Source organism: Grammomys surdaster, unplaced genomic scaffold, assembly GCF_004785775.1.
Source record: "Grammomys surdaster isolate TR1022 unplaced genomic scaffold, NIH_TR_1.0 126313, whole genome shotgun sequence".
NCBI classification, from domain to species: domain Eukaryota; kingdom Metazoa; phylum Chordata; class Mammalia; order Rodentia; family Muridae; genus Grammomys; species Grammomys surdaster.
The window spans coordinates 5,798,403-5,820,661 of record NW_021621113.1 but is presented as its reverse complement, the minus strand read 5'-3'; the positions used below and the strand labels follow the sequence as shown (position 1 = coordinate 5,820,661).

The 22,259-nt window shown below is 44.9% G+C and overlaps 2 protein-coding genes across 3 annotated transcripts in view; both read left to right on the top strand.

Moving 5' to 3' along the window:
• Positions 1-3,379, top strand: part of Fam76a (family with sequence similarity 76 member A) — a 28,206-nt gene extending 24,827 nt beyond the window's left edge. For both annotated transcript variants that reach the window (XM_028759818.1, XM_028759817.1), the window contains 2 exons: positions 348-449; positions 1,294-3,379. In XM_028759818.1, coding sequence (XP_028615651.1) covers positions 348-449; positions 1,294-1,380 — 189 coding nt within the window. In that variant the 3' untranslated portion in view covers positions 1,381-3,379. The remainder of the gene's footprint in view (positions 1-347; positions 450-1,293) is intronic.
• A 14,116-nt stretch (positions 3,380-17,495) lies between these two features.
• Positions 17,496-22,259, top strand: part of Stx12 (syntaxin 12) — a 29,919-nt gene continuing 25,155 nt past the window's right edge. Inside the window, exon 1 of the mRNA XM_028759936.1 lies at positions 17,496-17,719. Within this exon, the coding sequence (XP_028615769.1) occupies positions 17,602-17,719 (118 nt within the window). The 5' untranslated portion in view covers positions 17,496-17,601. The remainder of the gene's footprint in view (positions 17,720-22,259) is intronic.

The following is a 22,259-nucleotide window of genomic DNA, read 5'->3' as shown; positions in this document are numbered from 1 at the left end:
GCACAGGATGAAGGTCGAAGAACAGAAGAACTTGGGAGGCTGAGGCAGGAGAATTCTTGACCTTAGGATTTTGAAGATAGCCTGGGTAATGAACCCCCACCTCATCCCCAAAGGGAGGAATCGAAGGGGAGAAGGGAAGGAAGAGGGAAGGGGAAAGGTGGTGAGCGGAGGAGCTTGTGAACCTTCAGCAGAGCCTTAAGGGAAAGGAAAGCTGTGTGGCTTTGATGAAGTGGTTGTTCAGGAGGGCCCTGGGTTCCAGTGAACTGCAAGACTGTGTTTAGGGCTGAAACTAAGACAGTTACCATTATTGAGGACTTCCTTCTAGCCCCTTTAATGTTTTCCTTCAGATTACGGAGCTGAAGGCTGATTTTCAGTACCAGGAGTCTCAGACTCGGGCCAAAATGAACCAAATGGAGAAAACCCACAAGGAGGTCACAGAGCAGCTGCAGGTGAGTGAGTGCTGAGCGTGCGTGTGCGGTTGTGCTTGATAACCATGCCTAGACTTCCTCTCTCCAAGTACAGAGTTCAGGAACCCCCTTTAGACAGCTTCCATTGTTTTGAGTTGGGAGTGTTTTCATCTTTTTCCCTCAAGACCTGGAATTAACAAATGTGTTTTTTGATTTCTTTAATACAGCAGATGTGAGTCCAGGTGTCTGCATTGTCAGTCTGCCTGTCCCGCTCACTAGGGCTTGGTGGTCGGCTTGTGTTGCGTACATCATCTTTCTGTAACCATAGTCCACAGAGATGAGGCACACCATGCACATCTGCCAGAGCCCTTGGTACTTGACCAGGTGTCAGGTCCCTTCTCAGGACTGCTTCCTGCCTCTCAGTTCCCCCTTACACCTACACAGGGAGCTAGCTAGCTTGCTTTCTTGGTTTCTTTGTTTCTTTCTCTCTTTTATTATTGCTTATTTGTTTGTTTTTTGAGACATAGTTTCTCTGTGTAACCCTGACTGTCCTGGAACTCACTGTGTCCACCAGGCTGGCCTTGAACTCAGATCCATCTGCTTCTGCTCCTGCCTCTGCCTCCCAAGTGCTGGAGTTAAAAGCATGTGCCACCACCACCCAGCTTGTGTTGTTTTTTGAGGCTGTAGCTGTCCTAGAACTCGAGACTAGGCTAGTTTCAAACTCAAGATCTGCCTGCCTCTGCCTCCCAAGTGCCGGGATCAAAGGTGTGCGCCACCACCCATCTATCTTTGTTATTATTACTCATTAAACTTACTTTGCATTAAAACCACATACTATCCTGTGGAAACTGATCATGTACTGACTTTTTATTTTTGTTATTTTTAGGCCAAAAACCGAGAGCTGCTGAAACAGGCAGCTGCCTTGTCCAAGAGCAAGAAGTCTGAGAAGTCAGGCACCATAACGTCTCCATGAAGACTTCGAGAAGGCTCCCAACAACAGCCAGGGTCAGGGTTGGTGACCTGGCTGTTCTCTGGGAATTGTGCTTTCCTACAAAATCTCTATTTTCTTACCTTCCCCCTCTTTGTTCGGATGTAGTGGGCTGAATGGAAACACCTGGTCTGTGCCCTGTTATGGCTGCATGCTGAGCGGTTAGGGTTCCAGACCTTTTCCTCCTCCCACTTCCCCTGTGCTCCTCCCTCTCTCTATTTTAGTACTCTGTTCTCCATAGTGGTCACTGCTCAGTGTCATGTGCAGAGTGTCTGTCCACCATCACACCTGCCATTCCCACGAGCAAGTAGTCTGTCTTCAGCTGTACATCACTGCCACCCCCGAACCTCGAAAACTGCCACCTCGAGACTTTGTGCAGTGAGGGAGGCTTTTTCTCACCAATAAACCTTTTGCTTCAGGGTATACTCTTGGGTTTTTTCCAGGTATATTATGTATGACCTTTGTACTATGTATAGACAGAGTTTTATTTATTTTTTAAAAAGGAAACCTTTTCTTGATAAGGGAATGATGGTAGCCTAGCTAGTTCTTGTAAAAGTGATGCCTCTTTGAAAAAAAGAAAAAAAAATCCAGTCCCGTTTGCTAGCTTTTAGTAAAAGAATCCGATCTTTTCTCATTACCTTAGTCTTGATGCTAAGGTAAGTGTTGGAGGCGGAAGTCTGGAGCTAAGTGCCTTGTGGAGGACCCCATGGAGGAGCGTGCGAGGAGGTGCTTAAGGAAGGTGGCTGAGTTTGCCTAGTCTGTCTTTAAGCAGGGCAGAAAGACAGTTGTCCAGGTTGTACTGGACACCTCCTCCTCTACCTACCCCCCCTTCTTCTACATGACTTTAAATTCCCACACTGCCACTTCTTTTTAAAAAATATTCCTGTTTCTTGCTACATCAGCTGTCATACCAGGTTGTTATCAAAACATATTCTTTTTGTTTTTGTTTTAACATGAGCAGTTCTAGCGGGATAAGAGTGGAACTACTTGTGTGTTTCCAAGGGCCGGCATGGGTTGCCTGGGTGCGGGCTGTATGGTGGGGAGAAGCTCAGTGTACCTTCCTTTCTTTCCACCTCATCCTGTGTGCTCCCTGTTCTTAATGGAATGTTCAGAGAGCACTCGCTCCTGGGAGCTGTAGGGCCTGCTGGGTGTGCCCTTCTCCCTGTCTGACCCAGTAGGAGTGGGAAGGAGCCGCACACCTCCATCTTTGTGAGAGGAACTAGAGATGGGTATTATGTGCTGGGACACAGCAGGTACTACAGCCAGTGCCAGCGGTGCTGAGCTCGAACTGATCCTGAAGGCAGTGACGCGGGACAGTCAGGTCACTGTTCACTTGCTCTGTAGTTTGGGATTACATTCTCCAAAGAGACGCATGCACACAGGTGAGCAGATGTCCAGATGTGAGTGAGTGGCTCTTCCTGACAGGAGATTCGAAGGACCATGTTTGTTTATCACTGTGGTAAGGAATGCAATTTTTCCTTCTAAGCAGGGAAAACTGCCGTGCTAAATCATTTTGTAACTTTCTGAATGAGAAACTTTTAGGTAAAGATAAACTATCATACAACATTTTTCAGATGCATTTGCATTGGCTGTAGAGAAAAGATGGTAGAAAAAGAATAACAGTCATGGTTGCTTCAACAAAAAGTAAGACTGAGAAATTGTGGGTGTGGTGTGACAATATGCAAAGGCTTACTTAGTTTTATACTAAACCTTTTTTTAAGGTCTTAGCATTTAATATTCAGCAAACTCACACATTTTCTAAACTACCATGAGCTCCTGAAAGAGAGAGGAAACCTCAGTCTTGAAATGTTGAATTTTTTTTTAAATCATGACAGCATTTTACCATGTAATTGAGTAACTTTTGGTAACACCTTCCGTTTCTTTGTATGTTTGTAATAATGGACATTTTAAAACATAGGACTGTTTGGTTTGTACAGACTTTGACAAATGTGTGTTAATAAAAATTCATATTGACGCAGATGAATGTTTCAGTCCAGTTGCTTGGTTGTCTTTCTCCGTCCTCTCCCCGCCTTGCTTTCCCAACCCACCTGTCCTCCATTCTTTTCCTCTGTGCTGAGGTGGAAGCCAGGGCCTTACTCAGGTCAGCAGAGTGAACCACTGAGCTGCATCTGGCCCAGGAGTTTATTCTTGCTGATTCCCCTATTGATATATTCTCCTGTGTCCTGGCACCCTAAAAATAGTTTATTCTGTTTTAGACTAATAGGGAGTTGGCAGCTGTCAGGAGTAACAGAGGGGTCTAGTTGCTATTACCTCCAGATGACCCCAAAATGTAATGACTTGAAACAACAATTTTAATATGTCACTAGACCCTGTTAGATAATTTCACCAGGGCAAGGACAAGAGTTGGTTTCTGTCCCATCTCCATTTTTCAGCTCTCATCTATAGGTGAGTCAGCTGGGAAGATTGGAAGCTCACAGGGTCGGGATTGGCCCTCTGAGTGCTCGTGTACCAGCACTTGGGCTGGTCAAGGAAAAAGTGAAACAGTGCTGGCTCACGTAGCCTTCTCCGGCATGGGGCCCTCAAGGGAACCAGAATTAGGCAGCACCTGAAGACACCAAGCAGCAGTGTTACAGCCAAGGCCTGAGCTCTGTTCATCCACCGACACTCCGGAGGCCACATGTCCTCATGGCTACTGTACACTTGTCATTTAAGCAGTCAGAAACCCACTCAGACTCAAGGAGGGGACACAACTCTTTCTCCCTGATGGTTTAATGACAAAGTATATGTGGGATGGGAGCCATTCTGATCATCATGAGATAGGATCTGCTACATGGAATAGCTTTGGAAACAAAGACAGATCCAAGAGAGCAAGGCAGCAGCTGCAGTGTGTTGTATGTCCTGCCTTCAGACAGTTTCCTAATTTCTCCAATATCTTATTGATTGCTGAGGCAAAATTACCACTATTCAACATGAGACGGGAGAATCTACATGTTCCCAGGAGCAAGAATCACAGGTTGAGGCTGGAGAGATGCTCAGTGGTTAAGAGCACTGGCTACTCTTCCGGAGGACCCAGGTTAGGGTCCTAGCACCCACATGGTAGTTCACAGTCATCTGTTAACTCTAGTTCCAGGGAAATCTGACCTCCTCATGACCTCTGAGGGTTCTAGGCATGCATGTGGTGTAGAAATATACATGGAAGCAAAACAGCCATGCACAAAGTAAGGTAATTACAAAACAAAACAAAACAAAATGGAATCCTGCTCTTTCAGAGGACCTGGTCTCAGTTCCCAGCACCAATATGGCAGTATTCAGCCAAGTGTCTGAAACAACAGTTGTGGGTGATCTGACAACCTCTTCTGACTTCTGCAGGCTCCTGCCCATACATGGTATATGTATGTACAGTCAGGTACACACACATAATATTAAAAGAAGAACTGCTAGTGTCCAGCTTGGAGCTGGCTCCCACACTGATCTTGGCTTGTAGTGTTAATTTCTAAAGTTTGTTGGCATTTTTCAAAAGTAACTCATATACATCTTAACTATTACTTTAATAGATGACTTCATTGTTTCATTGTTTCTCAGCAGTTAGAGGCATATTTTCAATCTTGCTTGAGAAGTAAGGTCATGCTGCCTATGGTGGCACGTGCTTATAATCCCAGCCCTCAGACGGCAAGGGAGGAGATCACGAGTTTAAGGCGAGCCTGCGCTACATAAATCCAGTCTCAAAAAGATACCACCATTGGTAGAAACAGTGATCGTGATGTGCTACCAAGTCCCAGTGTCTGGGCTTCAGTCTTGTCTCTCTCTGTCTTATGATTGTACTGAGGTTGAAATAACATACATAGAAATCTTAGGACAGTACTCTGCACAATATTCATCCAGTTGTGCAAGCTGTAAGCACTCAAGCTTTATAGCATTAACAGTTTCTGTCGGGGGTCCCACTGTACCTTTGGCTGTTTGGGGACTCAGAAGTCCCCCACCTCTGCTTACTGAGTGCTGAATTAAAGGGATATGCCACCATGTGGCACTCCATCTTCTTCTGATTCTTATACATATAGGTGTTTTGCCTGAATACAGTGGTACCAACTGAGGACAGAAGAGAGTCAGATTTCCCAAGAATTGGAGTTACAGGCCCTGTGGTGCCTAGGACCTCTGGAGGAGCAGCCAGTAGTCTTAACAACAGAGCCATCTCTCCTTGAGATAGACGGTGATAGAAAGACAAATTAGAATGAACCTTCTCTCCTCCCCTCCCACTCCCCCTCCCTCTCCTCTCCTCTCCTCTGCTGGGCCTTATGCACACTAAGGAGAATGACCTTCCTCCCTCCCCCCCCACCCCCCGTGACTTCTCTGCTGGGCCTTATGCACACTAAGACCGTTCTCTACCATTCAGACTCATCTCCAGCTCTGGTCACTCCTTTTTACTTCCATTAATGTCCCGGCCCGAGCTGCTGCTCAGTCCTCAGGTCTAGCAAGAGAGAGAGTGGGGATGAAAGGGCAAGAGATGCGAAGAATGGAGACAAGACAGTCTGTTCAAATCCCGTTTATTGAAAGGAAATCCTGGGTATATATAAGCACAAGCAGGGGGATGCAGCTGAAGACACTTTGCCATGTGTACCTTGCAGCTGGGGGCATTAAACAAGATATGTGAGAAAAACAAGATGTGTATCAGAGTGTGCTCAGCTGTTGTAGGCTGTTGAAAACAAGTCAAGATGACGGGCGGTGGTGGCGCACGCCTTTAATTCCAGCACTTGGGAGGCAGAGGCAGGCGGATTTCTGAGTTGGAGGATAGCCTGGTCTACAGAGTGAGTTCTCCAGGACAGCCAGGGCTACACAGAGAAACCCTGTCTCGAAAAACCAAAAAAGAAAAGAAAACAAGTCTCTGTCAGGGTATATGGCTCGAGATGGCTGCAAAGATGACAGCCGCTTTCTGCCAGGAGTCGGCTCCCAACAGATTAAAATTTTACCATCGGCTGGCTCATGCTGTAATCCCAGCTCTTGACTAGGTGAGATTTGAAGTCATTCTGGGCTTCAAACTGAGACCTTGAGTATGGCATGATGGTATATGCCTATAACCCAGCGGAGGCAGGGAAGGTTGAGGTCAGGCTGCTGTATATTACAAGTTCTCAGATAGCCAGAACTACAATGTGAGACCCTGACTCAATAAATAAATAAATAAATAAATAAATAAATAAATAAATAAATAAAGGAAGGAAGGAAGTCCAGCTTGCCCGTTAAAAATCTAACAAAACAGGACTTTATTTTTTATTTATTTTCATTTTAGCTAATTCTTTATAGTCAATTAATTTTCCAAATAATTAATTCTAATTGTTTTCCCCTTGAACCAATTAGAAGCCCAACAGTGTTGGAAATTCTCAGTCCTCAATCAATATAAAATGTATATTTTCTCACTCTTTTTTTACTTTGAGACAAGGTCTCTCTGTCATCCTGATTGTCCTGGAACCCACTATGTAGCCAGGCTGGCCTCCTGAGAGCTGAGATTCAAGTGTACCACTATGCCCAGCCTTACAGTTTTTCTCTTCTCCAAGAGTTTATAGTTTATCTTCCCTAAATGTTTGCTTTGGTCCTTCTTTTCCCTCCTCCCCTCTCTTCCTCTTCCTCCTGAAGAAGGGTCTACTGCAGCTCTGCTTACTGTCTTGATGTTAACTAATGTGCACTAAGCCAAATACAAAATCACAAGTGCTTTTCCTCAGCAAATAACCCTAAAAGATGGTCAAATCTGATTGGGCTGTGGTAGCACTCCCAGCACTTGGGAGGTAGCAACCTGCAGATCTCTATGAATTTGAGCCTTGTCTGCATCACAAGTTCCAGAGACCCTGTCTCTTTCTCTTCTTTCTTTCTTTCTCTCTCTCTCTCTCTCTCTCTCTCTCTCTCTCTCTCTCTCTCTCTCTCTCTCTCTCTCTCTCTTTTTGTTTTTGAGACAGGGTTTCTCTGTGTAGCCCTGGCTGTCCTGGAACTCACTCTGTAGACCAGGCTGGCCTTGAACTCAGAAATCCACCTGCCTCTGCCTCCCAAGTGCTGGGATTAAAGGCGTGCACCACCACCGCCCAGCCAGAGACCCTGTCTCAAAAACAAACAAACAAACAAACAGAAATGTCAAAACAAGAGAAAAAATTTATGGAGTGAGCCAGCAGATGTTTTATAATAATGGCAGCAACATAAAGCTATAAAAACCAGAAAGTGACATCTGGTGGATGGGGAAGGAGCATAGGCCAAAACTTTCTGAGGCAATGAAGATGCTGTCTTCTCTGTTAGCGTGGTATTTACAGGACTGAACAAATACTGACCCATCGAAACAATATTTCCTATTGCATCTCATTGCAAAGTAGTTGTAATTCAATACAGTTCTGAGAGATGCTGTTCAGCCTTAAAAGATGCTGCTGTCAGCCACAACTGGCTTACGCACACACGTGTGTGTTCATCTTTTGGGCAGGACTGGTAATCCGTGACTACAGGGTATCCTGGCTTCCCCTTAACAACATTATGACGCCGGGCAAGTACCCGGAATCTCAGAGTGTTTTTCTTATCTGTACCAAAAAAAAAAAAAAAAAAAAAAAGCAAATCAAACCTCAGTGGGGACGATCCTGGGAAGATTGCTTTTGTTAATAAACAAAAGAACTAATGTTGAGAGATCTTAGTCTCTAAAGTCCCAGATTGTTGGAAATTCTGTTTTGAGATATCTGTAAAAGCAGGATGTTTCACCTGGAAGGTTTGAGTGATTTGGGCAGAGGAGCATCCTGGGTTTCTAAGGCAGGTGTAGAGCTTCAGATAAGGAATTTCCAACAAGGGCAACCCACATTTATCTTTACACGGCAGTTTCCAAGGAAACAGGATCCTGAGCCACCTCGATAGCTCGAGCCTGCTGATAATCCCTTTACACAGTCCAATGTGCTTTGAAGCGATCAGAATACCCCACTACTAGGCTGGAGACCATCCCAGTGGGAGCACTCACCTGGCAGGCTCACCCTAAGGGCTGCTCCCCAGTGCTGCAGAAACCAAACCCAAACAAAGAGGTGAAGCCCATCCCCCCCTCAAAAAAAAAAAAAAGAAAGAAAGAAAGAAGGAAAGAAAGAAAGAAAGAAAGAAAGAAAGAAAGAAAGAAAGGAAGGAAAGAAAATCTCAAGTCAATAATTAGTATTCTCGTACATACTGTTAGATTTTTTTGTTTGTTTGTTTTGATTTTTTTGGGGGGGTTTCTAGACAGGGTTTCTCTGTGTATCCCTGGCTGTCCTGGAACTCACTCTGTAGACCAGGCTGGCTTGAACTCAGAAATCCACCTGCCTCTGCCTCCCAAGTGCTGGGATTACAGGTGTGTGCCACCACTGCCCTGCTGTTTTGGTGTTTTGAGGCAAGGTTTCTCTACATAGTCCTGCCTGTCCTGGAACTGTTTCTGTAAACCAGGCTAGCCTTGAACTCAGAGATCCGCTTGCCTCTGCCTCTTGAGTGCTGGAACTAAAAGCATGCACCACCATGGGGCTGCTACCACCACTCAGTTATTGTCAGTTTTTTGTTTTGTTTTGTTTTTTGTTTTAAAGAACAATATAAGTAAGTACCCAGTTGCATGCTAACTTAATCTTTTTTTTTCTTTTGCTAGGCAAGTGCTATACTACTGAGCTTATATATAATTTCTTTTTCCTTTGAGACAAAGTTTTATACAGGTTAGACTAGTCTTGACCTTGCCCCATAACCAAAGGTGACAAGAGTGATGAGAGGCAGGAGTGACCTTCCTTCTGCCTCCTCTACCTCGGGAGTGTTGCATGCATGCTCCACCAAACCTGTTGTTTGTTTGTTTTAAAGTTAACTTCATTATTTATGTGAGTGTTTGCCTGCATGTGTACCACCAGTGTGCCTGGTGCTCTCAGAAGCCAGCTGTGGATCCTGTGAAATCAGAGTTAGATGGTCGTGAGTCACTATGTGGATGCTGGGAATTGAAACAGTGTCCTCTTCAAGATTTGGCTTGGAGCTCACTATTTAGCCAAGGCCCACGTGGAACTTGTGACTTTCCTGTCTCCTTTCCTGAGATCTGAGATTCTCAGACTCTACAGGTGTACAGCACTGTGCCCAGCTGAAAGTATGAATTCTCTTACCATAGGAAAGCATGCATGGCCATTCAATAATGGTGACATTAGGTAGACTTTCTAAATAGCCCAGCAGGCTGGTATTTTGCTGCTGTGTTAGAAAAGACTTTGTTTTTTTTTCTTTTTTCCTTTTTCTATTCTCTCCTCCTCCTTGTGTGTGTGTGTTTGTGTATTTTGCCTATGTGTATATCTGTGCACTATGTGCATACCTGGTGTCCTCAGAGGCCAGCAGAGGTCATCAGATTCCCTAGAACTAGAGTTACACTGCTGGGAAGTAAACCTGGGATCCTCAGGAAGAGCAGCCAGTGTTGTTAACTACTGAGCCATCTCTCCAGCTCTGGGAAGGTTGCTTTTTGTTTTTGTTTGTTTTTGTTGATTTATTTATTATATATGAATACACTGTAGCTGTCTTCAGACACACCAGAAGAGGGCATCAGATCTCATTACAGATGGTTGTGAGCCACCATGTGGTTGCTGGGATTTGAACTCAGGACCTCTGGAAGTGCAGTCAGTGCTCTTAACCACTGAGCCATCTCTCCAGCTCTGGGAAGGTTTTATGTGGATTCTTTACCTCTTGTTCTAGGATCTTGTCAGGAACTTGATGTGCTCTGCAGATGTCTGGGTCTGTCCTTATTCTCATTATTTTGAAGCTTGTGCAGAATGTTCTCCGTAGATCTGGGGCTCCACAAGGCTGGAGGTGAGTCTCAGCAAGTAGATATCCTCTCGGAGGAGGACATCACAGGAGGACCTTGGGACATCTAGACCTTGTGTCAGCTGTTCCATGTCACTGTGAGACGAGGCCTAAGCTTGGAACCACATCCTCCCCTCATGTACTCATATGGTAAGTGTTTGTTGAATGTTTAGTATTTGCAAGGAGTGGTTGTGTTTCTGTGAGAGATGCACAGATGAAGCCACTTTTAACTTTATATGGATGAAGAAAGCAGTAACTATTTTTAATTTCTGGGGAGAAAATGACTTTCACAGAGTTTCAGTTTAAATAGCATCAAATGTAAAAAAAAAAAAAAAAAAGAGAGTAAGGCTTTTTTACAAGTTAAAAAAAAAAGGGTACAATTTAGGGCCCTAGGGAGATGGCTCAGTGGTTAAACAGCTTGCCTTGCAAGAGTGAAGTGTGGAGTTTGGATCCTCAGAAATGCCCATCCCCCTGTTATTCCAGCCTGTGACAGTGGAGTCAGGATCCCCACAGGGAATTCTGGGCTTGATGGAGAGACTCTGTCTCAATGGATAAGGGTAGAAGAGAGAGTGAGGGTGATTCCTGACACAAGCTTTGGGCTTTCACACACAAGAATACACAAGTGAAGTGGAAACTTAAGGGTTTTTTGGGAAGTCAGTTGTGTTGGACGGTGTTTTGCTGGGGCAAACACATGGAGTGTTTTCCTGAAGTCGACACAGGTGAAAGACTAAGGCAGACTCGTGAAGGAACGTTTCACTGAAGTAGACGCAGGAGAGAGGATGTTCTGCTAAAGCAAACACATGGAAGGACATGTGATGAAGGATTCTTTGCTAATGACACACATGTATTGGTCTGCCTTACATTGTGTAGTTGAGCTGCATTTGTTAGGACACTGAGGTCTCAGGCTGATTGTATGCACGTGCTGAAGCAAGAGTCGTGCTGAGGTAAGGCCTGTGGAGGACACGTGACGTTTGACAGGAGTCTAAATCGGACTCCACAGAGTGATGGCTTGCTGGTACCAATAACTGTACACTGCTTGTGGGTCTCGAGTCTTTGCTGATTCTTACTTCCCTGAGAGGCACAGCAGAGAGCTTCTCCTGGCGTTCCTCCTGGTCCTCCTGCTGACTGGAGCCAAGGCTGCGGCCTGGCTGTCTCTGCTAGATCATGCCACTGCTACTGATTTCTGTTTGATATTCCAGCTCTACCGAACTGAACTGCTGGTGTATCCATGACGTGTTTGTGAGCGGATCTAGCTTGCCGCTGCTTGCCTCTGGTGGGTGGTGGGCTACAAGGGAGGTTAAAGCATTTAACAACCATCATTAAAAATAAGGTTTGAAAGCTGGGCGGTGGTGGCACACGCCTTTAATCCCAGCACTTGGGAGGCAGAGGCAGGTGGATTTCTGAGTTCAAGGCCAGCCTGGTCTACAGAGTGAGTTCCAGGACAGCCAGGACTACACAGAGAAACCCTGTCTCGAAAAACCAAAAATAAATAAATAAATAAATAAGGTTTGAAAAAATTAAAGTTTACAAATGCACCCCCACACAAGAATACACAAGTGTACCCATGTACAAGAATACAAGCATGCACCCACACACAGGAATACACACATGTACCCGTACATGAGAATACACATGAGCACCACACACATGCAGCCATGCATACACACATTTGTACACCACAAACACACACGCATATACACACACACATGAAACTGGAAAAAAATATATAGTTATACTATAATATGCTGTGGCACTGTATTATGATAAAAATCTCTTGCATAGTAAGAGACAGGAACTTTTGCTGGACCTCTCAGCCAAAGTTAATAATTCTGTCATGGCTTACAATTGTTAATTGTTACTAGAATAATCAGTGCTGCTGACTGTAGAGGACCATACCTTAGATCCCGGTGTTTTGATCTTCCTAACCCCTGGGAAAAGACCATAGACTCAATCAACCAAAAGGTTTATTGATCATTGCTAGCAGGACAACAATCTCTAAGCTAGACTTGAGATTGCTGTGAGAAGGGGGTGAGGGAAGGATTTTTAAAGAAATTTTTAAAAATTCACATACATTATATCTAATGTATGTGAGTACATAGTCATTCTCTTCAGACACACCAGAAGAGGGCATCGGATCCCATCACAGGTTCCCATGTGGTTTATGGGAATTGAACTCAGGATCTCCGGAAGAGCAGTCAATGCTCTTAACCAATAAACCATCTCTCCAGCCCTGAAGGAAGAAATTTTAAAAGGGAAAACTGCAAGAAGACCTTGAGTGTTTGCACAGGCAAGCCAAGAGCTGTTTTGTTCTGCCTAGATTAAGTAGTTAAGGCAACCTGAATATCTGCATAAGCAGGTTACAGAAGGAAAAAAAAAAACCCAGTTAGTCAAACTGTAACAAGTAAATACATGGTCATGGCTTTACATTTCAGTGTGTGTGTGTGTGTGTGTGTGTGTGTGTGTTTTAGTTAGGGTTTCTACTGCTGCAAGGAAACACCATGGCCAAAAGTAAGGAAAGGGTTTACTCCAGCTTACACTTCCATATTACTATTCATCACCAAAGCAAGTCAGAACAGGAACTCAAATGAGGTGGGAACCTGGAGGCAGGAGCTGAGGCAGGGGCCATGGAGGAGTGCTGCTTACTGGCTTACTTTCCATGGCTTGCTCAGCCTGCTTTCTCATAGAACCCAGAACTACCAGCCCAGGGATGGCCCCACCCATTGTGGGCTGGGCCCTCCCCCTTTGATCACTAATTGAGAAAAATGCCTTATGGCTGAATCTCATGGAGACATTTCCTCACTGAAGGCTTCTTCTCTCTCTGATGACTCTAGCTTATGTCAAGTTAACTCACAAAACCAGCCAGTACAGTGGCTTATTGAGTCAGGGTCATTGGGAACTTACCTTCCAGAATGTGGAGTCATCCGTAAATAGCTAGTGAGAACTAAGATGGACGCCTAGCATAAAATGAAGGGATTTGTTTGTTTGTTTATTATTTATTTATTTGTCATCATACCAGCACTTGGGAGGTTGAGGCAGCTCAATCTCTGTGAATTCCAGGCCAGTTGGGGCTACATAGTAAGACTCTGTCTCAAAAAATCATAACAACTACAAAAAATAATTTTAAAAAAGACTTAAAAGTGCTATCTGACTGTATAATCAGCCTATTTATGGGACCTACCCTTAATACAAATTCCAAAATACAAAAAACAACCTGCCTTATTTGCCCTGGACTTTCCACATAATCCACATTTATAGCCTAAGCTAATACGTAGCTGCAATCCTAAATTATGTGCCCTCCCATGCCCTTAACATGTGTATTGTGACAGTCATTAGCTGGAAACAGAAAATGGGCAGAAATTGGCCTTAGAAAGTGAGAATCTACCATAAACTATGGCAGCGGCATTTGGATAAAGTGTCTCTCATTCCTTCTCCCCTGCTTTCTGAGCTGTTTGGGAGATACAGGGCAGCATCCCTTTGTGACAGACAATGGAAGACACAGGGAGAATGAAGTAGAGGACTCAGCCTCAGTTGCTAACTCTTGGCTAAAGCATATGAAGGGGAAGTGTTTGATTTCTGTCCTTAATGTGACATCAGTATATTGTTAGTGACTCAGAGTTTATGAATGCATCCAAACCGATACATTTTAGGGCCTCATGTGAGGAGACTAATTTGTTAAAGCAGTAAAACATAGGGCTTGACGTAAAACTATGGATCATAAGGAGGTGTGTGTGTGTGTGCATGTGTGTGTGTGTGTGTAAATGGTGCATGCACATATATATGCAGGTACATGAGCCTGTGTGTGTGCCTACTCAGGAGATGTAGAATTTCTTCTTCTCTTGCTCTTTGCTTTAATGCCTTGAGATAGGCTCGCTCACTGATTTTTGGCTAAGCTGGCTGAGTAGTGAACTCTGAGGACCCATCCTTATCTCTTCCCTAATGTTTGTTTGCAGGCCTGTGCAATTGTGTCCAGCTTTTTATAAAAATTTATTCATTTTATGTATATGAGTGTTTTTGCCTACGTGTATGTATAATGTACCATGTGTGTGCCTGATGCCTGAAGAGGCCAGAAAAGGGCAACAGATCTTAAGAGGTACAGCTGGCTGTGAGCCAACAGAAGGGTTCTGGGAACCAACCAAACCCTGGTCATCTGCAAGGACCTCACTCTTGACTGTTAAGCTATCTCTCCGGCCACCATGCTCAGCTCTTTATTTGGCTGCTTCAGGGATTCAAAGTCAGGTCTTCACGTGTGTAGAGGGAAGGCTCTTACCTATTAGCCCATCTCCTTGGCCCTTATTTGTTTTGTTTTTTGGTTTTTCAGGGCAGAGTCTCTGTGTAGCCCTGGCTGTTCTGGAACTCACTTTAGACCAGGCTGGCCTCGAACTCTTGAGATTTGCCTGCCTCTGCCTCCTAAATGCTAGGATTAAAGACTTGCACTACCATTCCTGGCTCTTTGTTTTTGTTTGAGACAGGGTCTCACTGTGTATTCCTGGCTGGCCCAGAACTTGCTGTGCAGACCCAGTTGGTCTTGAATTCAGAGATCTGCCTGCCTCTTCTAATTGTCTTCGAAGTGCTGGGATTAAAGTTGTGTGCCACCACTGTCCAGCCAACATGCTATTGCTTTTAATCCCAGCACTTGGGAGGCAGATGCAGAGAGGTAGGCGGATCTTCGAGTTTGAGAACAGCTTGGTCTACAAAGTAAGTTCCAGGACAGCCAGGGTTACACAGAAAAACCCTGTTTTGAAAAACAAACAAAAAAACAAACCAAATCAAAAGTGTTTAAAGATAAAAATGGGGAGGGTTCCTTGCTGTGAAGTGTTTATAAACCAATGACCTAAAACGAGGATTCACACACAGTATATGTGCCCCCAAAATATGATTATTACTTTATTGCTTAATTAGGAGTGAATGTTGGAACTGCACGGCAGAAACCCGGGAGGCTTTCCATGTCAGCGGGTCCCAATAACTTGGGAAGTCTGTAGGTTCCAAGAGTTTTATTGTTCATGGTGTGTGATAGATGGTCTTGATGTGCACCCCCCACCCACCCAGTTTAAACCAGCAGGGAGGTGACTTACATAGGGAGGGGGGAAAGAGGAGGGACTGGGAAGGAATAACTTAATTTAGCTAAGCCCCTCTGGCCTTTAGGTAATTCATGAATATGGAAATCTCTGGAGGCTGAAGCCTGTAGTCACGCCCTCTTGCTGTGTGTGTGTGTGTATGATGACACAAACCTCTCTGGGAGGGCCTGCTTAGCAAAACGTGTCTGCAAAGTGCAGGTTAATGAAGATATAGACCACGTGTAGGAGCTTGGATTCTGGGAGTGTGGCCAAACACCTGCCATTCTCCATGGGAGTTGGGGTTCAAAAGCCCATGCCTGCCGGGTAGTGGTGGCGCACTCCTTTAATCCCAGCACTTGGGAGGCAGAGGCAGGTGGATTTCTGAGTTCGAGGCCAGTCTGGCCTACAGAGTGAGTTCCAAGACAGCCAGGACTACACAGAGAAACCCTGTCTCGAAAAACCAAAAAAAGAAAAAAGAAAAAAGAAAAAAAAGAAAAACAAACAGAGAGAGAGAGAGAGAGAAAGAGAGAACCAAAACAAAAAAAAAACAAAAGCCCATGCCCAGCCAAGATATCCTTCCACGGCCCGACAAGTGAAGGGAGAAATAAAAGTACTTTGAAACCCTTAAAACTCACCGATTGGCTACAGATCTGAATGTCAAGGCTGCTCAATTCTCCCATATTTGAGCCTAGGTTTTCAGAATAGAGCAGAATAGGAAGTAAGGGTTGGAGTAATCTGGTACAATATTATGGAAGTAAAAATTCCTTGCATGATACAACATGGCTAGGAAAACTTACCCAATGGAATCCCCAAATATTTCATTTCATTCTCCTGTCTAGCATGTCCCAAACCTGGAGAGACCTGATATCTAAGTCACTATTTGTCTGGGTTCAAAGCACTTGTACTAATGGTGGTCGTTTGGGGAAACCCTGAACACTGAATGAAGGGACAGCCTTTCATGTTACTGAAGTTGAGACACTGAGCATTGATGATCTCTTTTTTTTTGGGGGGGGGGGAGCGTTGAGACAAAGTTTCTCTGTGTAGCCCGGGATGTCCTGGAACTCACTCTGTAGACCAGGCTGGCCTTGAACTCAGAAATCCGCCTGCCTCTGCCTCCCAAGTGCTGGGATTAAAGGCCTGTGCCACCACTCTCTGGCAGGGTTGATGATCTTAAAACCTACTTCTCCAAAACTGTTTGGCTTCGATGTCACCACAGAGAGCTTCCAACTCAGCAGCCTCCTTCCCTCCTGAGTTCTTTAAATGGTTGGTAAGGCTTCAGTGATATGGCTTATGTTTACTCTGTGGCCCAGTCCTCTGGTGAATCTAAGTCCTTGTTTCTGGTCTGTCTTGAGATACTAGTGGGTGAAGTGCTGGGCAAAGAATGTGAACATCATAGTTGTGCCCTGGGGATCAGGGATTAATTTTTTTCTTAGATTTTTTTCATAACCATTTGAATCAGAAACCCTCTTCTTCCCTTTCACACAATGAGAATCAGGCAGTCATCTGCTACTGGCAGAGGGGCTCTGATGTAGTAGGAGAGGTTGGAGAAGGCTGTCCAGTTTTCCTAGGTGCGGTGCACATTGTAAGATGGTGGGCTGTCAATAAAATGGGATCTGTCTGGCAACATATCTCATGACTGTATATTCTGCAGGAAGGGAGTTTTTTATTTGTTTGGTTTGTGTGTGTGTGTGTTTTCTGAGACAGAGTTTCTCTATGTAACCTTGCCTGTCCTGGAACTCACCTTGCATACCTGAGCTTGACCTCAAAGGAAGGAAATGTTATTGACAGTGTTCCAGAATCCCTTGAATTGGATAAGCACGGAGTACACCGTGTTGGAGGTGGGTTTCAGTAGTAACTTTATTCTTGTTAGAAATTTAGGTGTTGAACAGTTCTCACCATCGAATCCTGTCGGGTACAACTGCACTTGTACTGGTCCAGTCCCACGCTCATGTGTTCACCTCGGTTTTGACTTGGGTTGGAAAAGCAAGAATTTGTAGGGTGGCTGAGCAGCAGTGCTGCGCTGAGCAGCAGGATCTGGAAGCAGGCGAGCATGTTGGCAGGCGGCAGGTCATCCGGAGCGGAGCTCGCCGTCGGTAGGTGCCTGGTTGAAGAAGTCGGTCCTGCGCTGGCGGCACAGCTGGAGTCCAGTCTTGCGAGAACGCCCACTGCCAGCAGTTTGAAAACTCTCAAGAGACTACCTACCGCCAGTTCTAGTCGCACACACGCACTGCAGGATGGGGCGGGCACGCGCATGCGCACGATGATGGGCGGAGTCAGTGCGCACGCAGTCGCGGCCCCTTCCCCGCCCTTTCTCTTCCCGGTTTTCCTCTCAGCTGCGGGGCCCGGTCAGTGGCAGCTTCCGGTAGGAGCGCCGTGAAGCGCCACCCGGTCTCTGCTCACTGTCATGTCCTACGGTCCCTTAGATATGTATCGGAACCCCGGGCCGTCGGGGCCTCAGCCCCGGGACTTCAACAGCATCATCCAGACATGCAGTGGCAACATCCAGCGGATCAGCCAAGCCAGTGAGCGAGGGGACCCAGCTGGGAGCGGGGGTGCGGGGGAGGCCTGAGGGACAGGCCTGGGTGAAGCTGCCAAGACGCGGAGCCCGGTCGGTGCCTCAGCTAAGGCCACAGCTGAGGCCGCCGCGAGCCTCCATTCCGGGCGCGGCGAGCTGCCTTCCCTGGGTTGGTCAGGCTCGGGCCCTTTAGGTCCACACCCCTGTCTTAGGCGTTGTGAGTTCATGGTGTTGGGGGTCAGCAGAGCCGACAGCCCTAGGGTTAGAGGGAGTGTGTGTCATCTCCAGGACTGTGAGCAGTCTTGACTTGGCGCAGTGGTCAGCCGAGTTTTTCCTGTCATCGCCGGCTCCCCACCCACCTTGTTTTCCTCAGTTCGGATCAGGGGTTGCTTACTGGTTGCGACTTTAGGTTCACATTCTGCTCAGCGGTTGGGTCCTTCGACATCAGCAACTTTCAATTAAGGGAAGTGGAGAATGCGTGCGTTTGGGTGACTTAATACACTCTGCTTCCTGTAATTAATCTGGAAATCAGTCAATGACTGGTGTTCAGGGGATGGCAGGACTCCTGTTCTATGGCGGAGAATGCACCGGGAACATTTTAGTTTAGGTTGTCTTCTGTAGCAGAGAAGTTTTTTTTTAAATTTCGAATATGAAGAGTTCATTTTCTGCCTCTGCTGAGCTACTCTTGGCCACAACTACATGACAAGAGACGGCAGAGTTGGTACAAGTCAGTTTGTAACTGCTTACCTTAAAGCTCCCTTCTCACCATTGAAGTCTAAGGTTGTAGCCAGAGTCAAATACAGGCTGTTTTTGAGCTTCAGAATCGTCCCAGAGCCTTGTATACAGAACGACAGAAGCAAAGTAACTTTAAAAATGGTGACAACCATCTGTGTTGTTTATTATTGTGGTTTTGTGAGTTTAGCTATACTCTGTTAATAGGTAGAGTCAGTTCTGAATTAACAATTATGTCCTAAACTTTAAAGCATAAGCTATCACTTTGCTTTTATTTTATTTTTGAGACAGTTTTTTTGTAGTTCTGACTGACCTGGAACTCACTCTGTAGACCAGCCTGGCTTCAGAATTAGAGATCCGCCTGCCTCTGCCTCCCAAGTGCTAGGATTAAATGCATGCGCCACCACCGCCCGGCTTGTCACTTTGTTTTTAACTCTAAATGTATACTGTAGAATTTGAGAGGTAGAAGGTTTCAGGTAGGAAGGGTCAGGCCTGGGTGTTTGGAGGTAGGAAGAATATTCAGCTTGGTAACCCAGATATTAAAAACACAATAATATGATTGATGACTAGATAGTATGGAACTTTGTGTCCCAGTTTCCTTTTGTTAAAGAGCTGTAATACAGGTTAAATCAGAAAATTCTTACTCAAGGGGCTGGCAAGATGGCTCAGGTAAAGTGCTTGCTGTGCAGGCCTGAAAACCTGATTTGAGCTCCAGAACCCAGATGAACGTGGAAAGAAACAAATTAACCCCACAGAGCTGTCCTCTGATCTCCCTCTCATCCATGTACATTCCCTGGCACACACAATGTGTGTGTTTACATTAGTTTATGTGTATGTTCCACATCTCATACACACAATAATAATAAATAAAAAAAATTAAAGACAATTTTGTGCCATGTGTTGCGGGGCATGCCTTGAATTTCAGCACTTGGGAGGCAGAGGCAGGTAGATCTCTGAGTTTGAGAGGCTAGCCTGGTTTACAGAGTTCCAGAACATCCAGGGCTACACAGAGAAACCTTGTCTTGAACAACCAGAAAGAAGAAAAGAAAAAAAAAAAAAGGAAAGAAAAAAATTGTGTTTTTTCCAAGATTGAAGTATTCTAATTGAGACTAATATAGTTTGAATGTCTGTATGTGGAATATTTCATATTTGAGTATTAAGTTGTATAGTAAACATAGGAACTGATACAGATTCTTTTAACCACAAATCTGTGTTTACTTAAATCAAAATTAGAGTTGAAACGGGCATAGTGGTACACAATAGCATTTGAGAGGCTGAGGCAGGAGGATTATCATGACTTAGAGGCAAATCTAGACTGCCTAGTGTTTTCAAGGTGGTCTTGGGCCACATTATGAGTCTCTTTTTGAAAGGAAAAAGGGAGAAAGGGAAGGAGGAACAGAGAAGGAGTTTAAAACTCCTAGGTGTGATGAGTCAGATCTGTAACTCTGGCTCTCAGGAGACCAAGGCAAGACAGTTTCCATGGGTTCAAAGCCAGCCTGAGCTATAGAGTGAGTCTTAAAACAACAAGAAAAGATGGCAGTGGGGAATAGGAGTGGTTTCCTTGGTGATAACTGATTTAGCTGTTGATTAGGCATTGAACTCAAGGGGATCCTTAGAGTCAATAATTAATAATGTTACTAGCTACTGTTTACGTACATAGTGTGCCAGGCCATATGAAAAGTACATGTAATATCCTAATTTGTAACAATTCTGTGGAGTAATTACAAAGATCCCCAGTTTATGAGCTAGGAAACAGACTGAGAAAGGTTAAAGAATTGCCTGGCTGAATGTGTGGCTTTTTTCTCGTAATATGCTCACCTTGCCTGTTAGACTGTTAGCTCATCAGAGGTAGGAAACATGGCTCATTCTTTATTTTTCTACCGTTTACCTTAGTCCCGAGCATATGATGAGTTCTTTCGTTCAGGGTGCAACAGGCATTCTTTGAGCATGGATATTCACTGGTGGTGAGCAGAGAACAGATTGCTGCTTGGCACTGTGTGGGTGTTTGCATGTGTTTATCAATAATATCAAGTAATAGCAGGTGCTTCGAAGGCAAGGGAGCAGGCTAAGTGCATGGAGGGAAGGGAGAAGGGTGGAATTATCATCGCCTGGTGAGGAAGGCCTCTCTGGGGAGATGATTTTTTTTCCAAGTTGTTGAAGTTTCATCATGGATTCTAGTGAGTTTTGGTTATTCATTATTTCATTTATTTAAAAATCGATAATCCTGTGGGGACAGTGTAACTTTTTTTGTTTGTTTGTTTATTTGTTTGTTTTTAGGGTTTCTCTGTGTAGTCCTGGCTGTACTGGAACTCGCTCTGTAGACCAGGCTGTTCTTGAACTCAGAGATCCACCTGCCTCTGCCTCCTGAATGCTGGGATTAAAGACCTGCACCACCATTGCTTGGGTAGGATGGTGTTTGAATGAGCAGATACCAGAATGGAGGGAGCTTTGTGAGTAGTGGCCAAAGGCAGTGTTTGCTGAGAGCAAATGCAAGGACTTTCACGTGACAGAATAGCAAGGAGGCAGGTGTGGTTGGGTTAATGGTAGGGGACAAAGTAGGAAAAGATACCAGAGAGGTAGCCAGGGGTCAGGGCACTTGTTATGTAGCTGAGGCTCCCTTGGAAAGTGGAGGCAGGAGGCTGGAGTTCAAGGCCAGCCTCAACTACATAGCAAGTTTGAGACCAGCTTGGCTACACGAGACCTTGTCTTAAAAAGACAGAGAGTGCCTGCTACCTACTGAGTGAATACATAAAAACACGTTATCTGTCATTTGGTTCTTTTTTCTTAAACATAACAAGCCAATTTTTTCTCACAGTTTAATATCTACTCATATTCTATATCCCTTAATTAAGCTAAACTTTTGACCTTGTCCCTAGAGCAGTACTAGATTGGTGGCATGCAGGACCATGTATTATTATACATTTCTCTTTAGACAGTGCCTGGCACAGCAGTGGGTGTGCTGGCATTCAGTATGTACTTAATTGATTTTTATCATTGCTAAGTACATTCTTCTTGGGTCTTGAGTTTGATAATAATAGCTATCCTTAGTTGAGTGTTTTTATGTGGCAGACAGCATTCTAAACTTAGCCCATATCATCTCATTTCATCCTCACATCAACCAAAGGAAGCTTCCCTTGTTACTCCCATTTCTTAGGTGAGGAAACATGACAGAAGACTGTCATCATTTACTCTAGATCACACAGCTAGGATGTGCTGGAACCAAGAAGCAAGCATAGGCAGTCATGCTGGCCATGCTGCTCCACACCTGTGGTTCTGTCCCTTGAGAAGCAGAGTCAGAGCATCACCACATGGCGTTCAAGGCCAGCCTGGGTTAAGTTGCAAGTTCTGGAATACCCTAGCCTACATAGATAGTTCCAGGCTTGTAGGGCTACATAGCGAGAGCCTGTCTTAAAAACAAGAACACAGTTTCAATTCAGAGCCTGTCCTCTTAACAACCACATATGCTGTCACTTTTTATACAAAGTGGGAGATTACACCTTTGCTTGTTAGTACACAGATTTACTATTCTGTTTAGTGACTGGTTGTGTGTGTGTGTAATATAAGGTCTCATGTAGCCCAGGCTAGCCTTTAACTATCTTGCCTCTGCCTCTCAAATATTGGGATTGTAGATATATCTCCTGAGCCGGGCGGTGGTGGCGCACGCCTTTAATCCCAGCACTTGGGAGGCAGAGGCAGGTGGATTTCTGAGTTCGAGGCCAGCCTGGTCTACAGAGTGAGTTCCAGGACAGCCAGAGCTACACAGAGAAACTCTGTCTTGAAAAACCAAAAAAAAAAAAGATATCTCTCCTGACAAA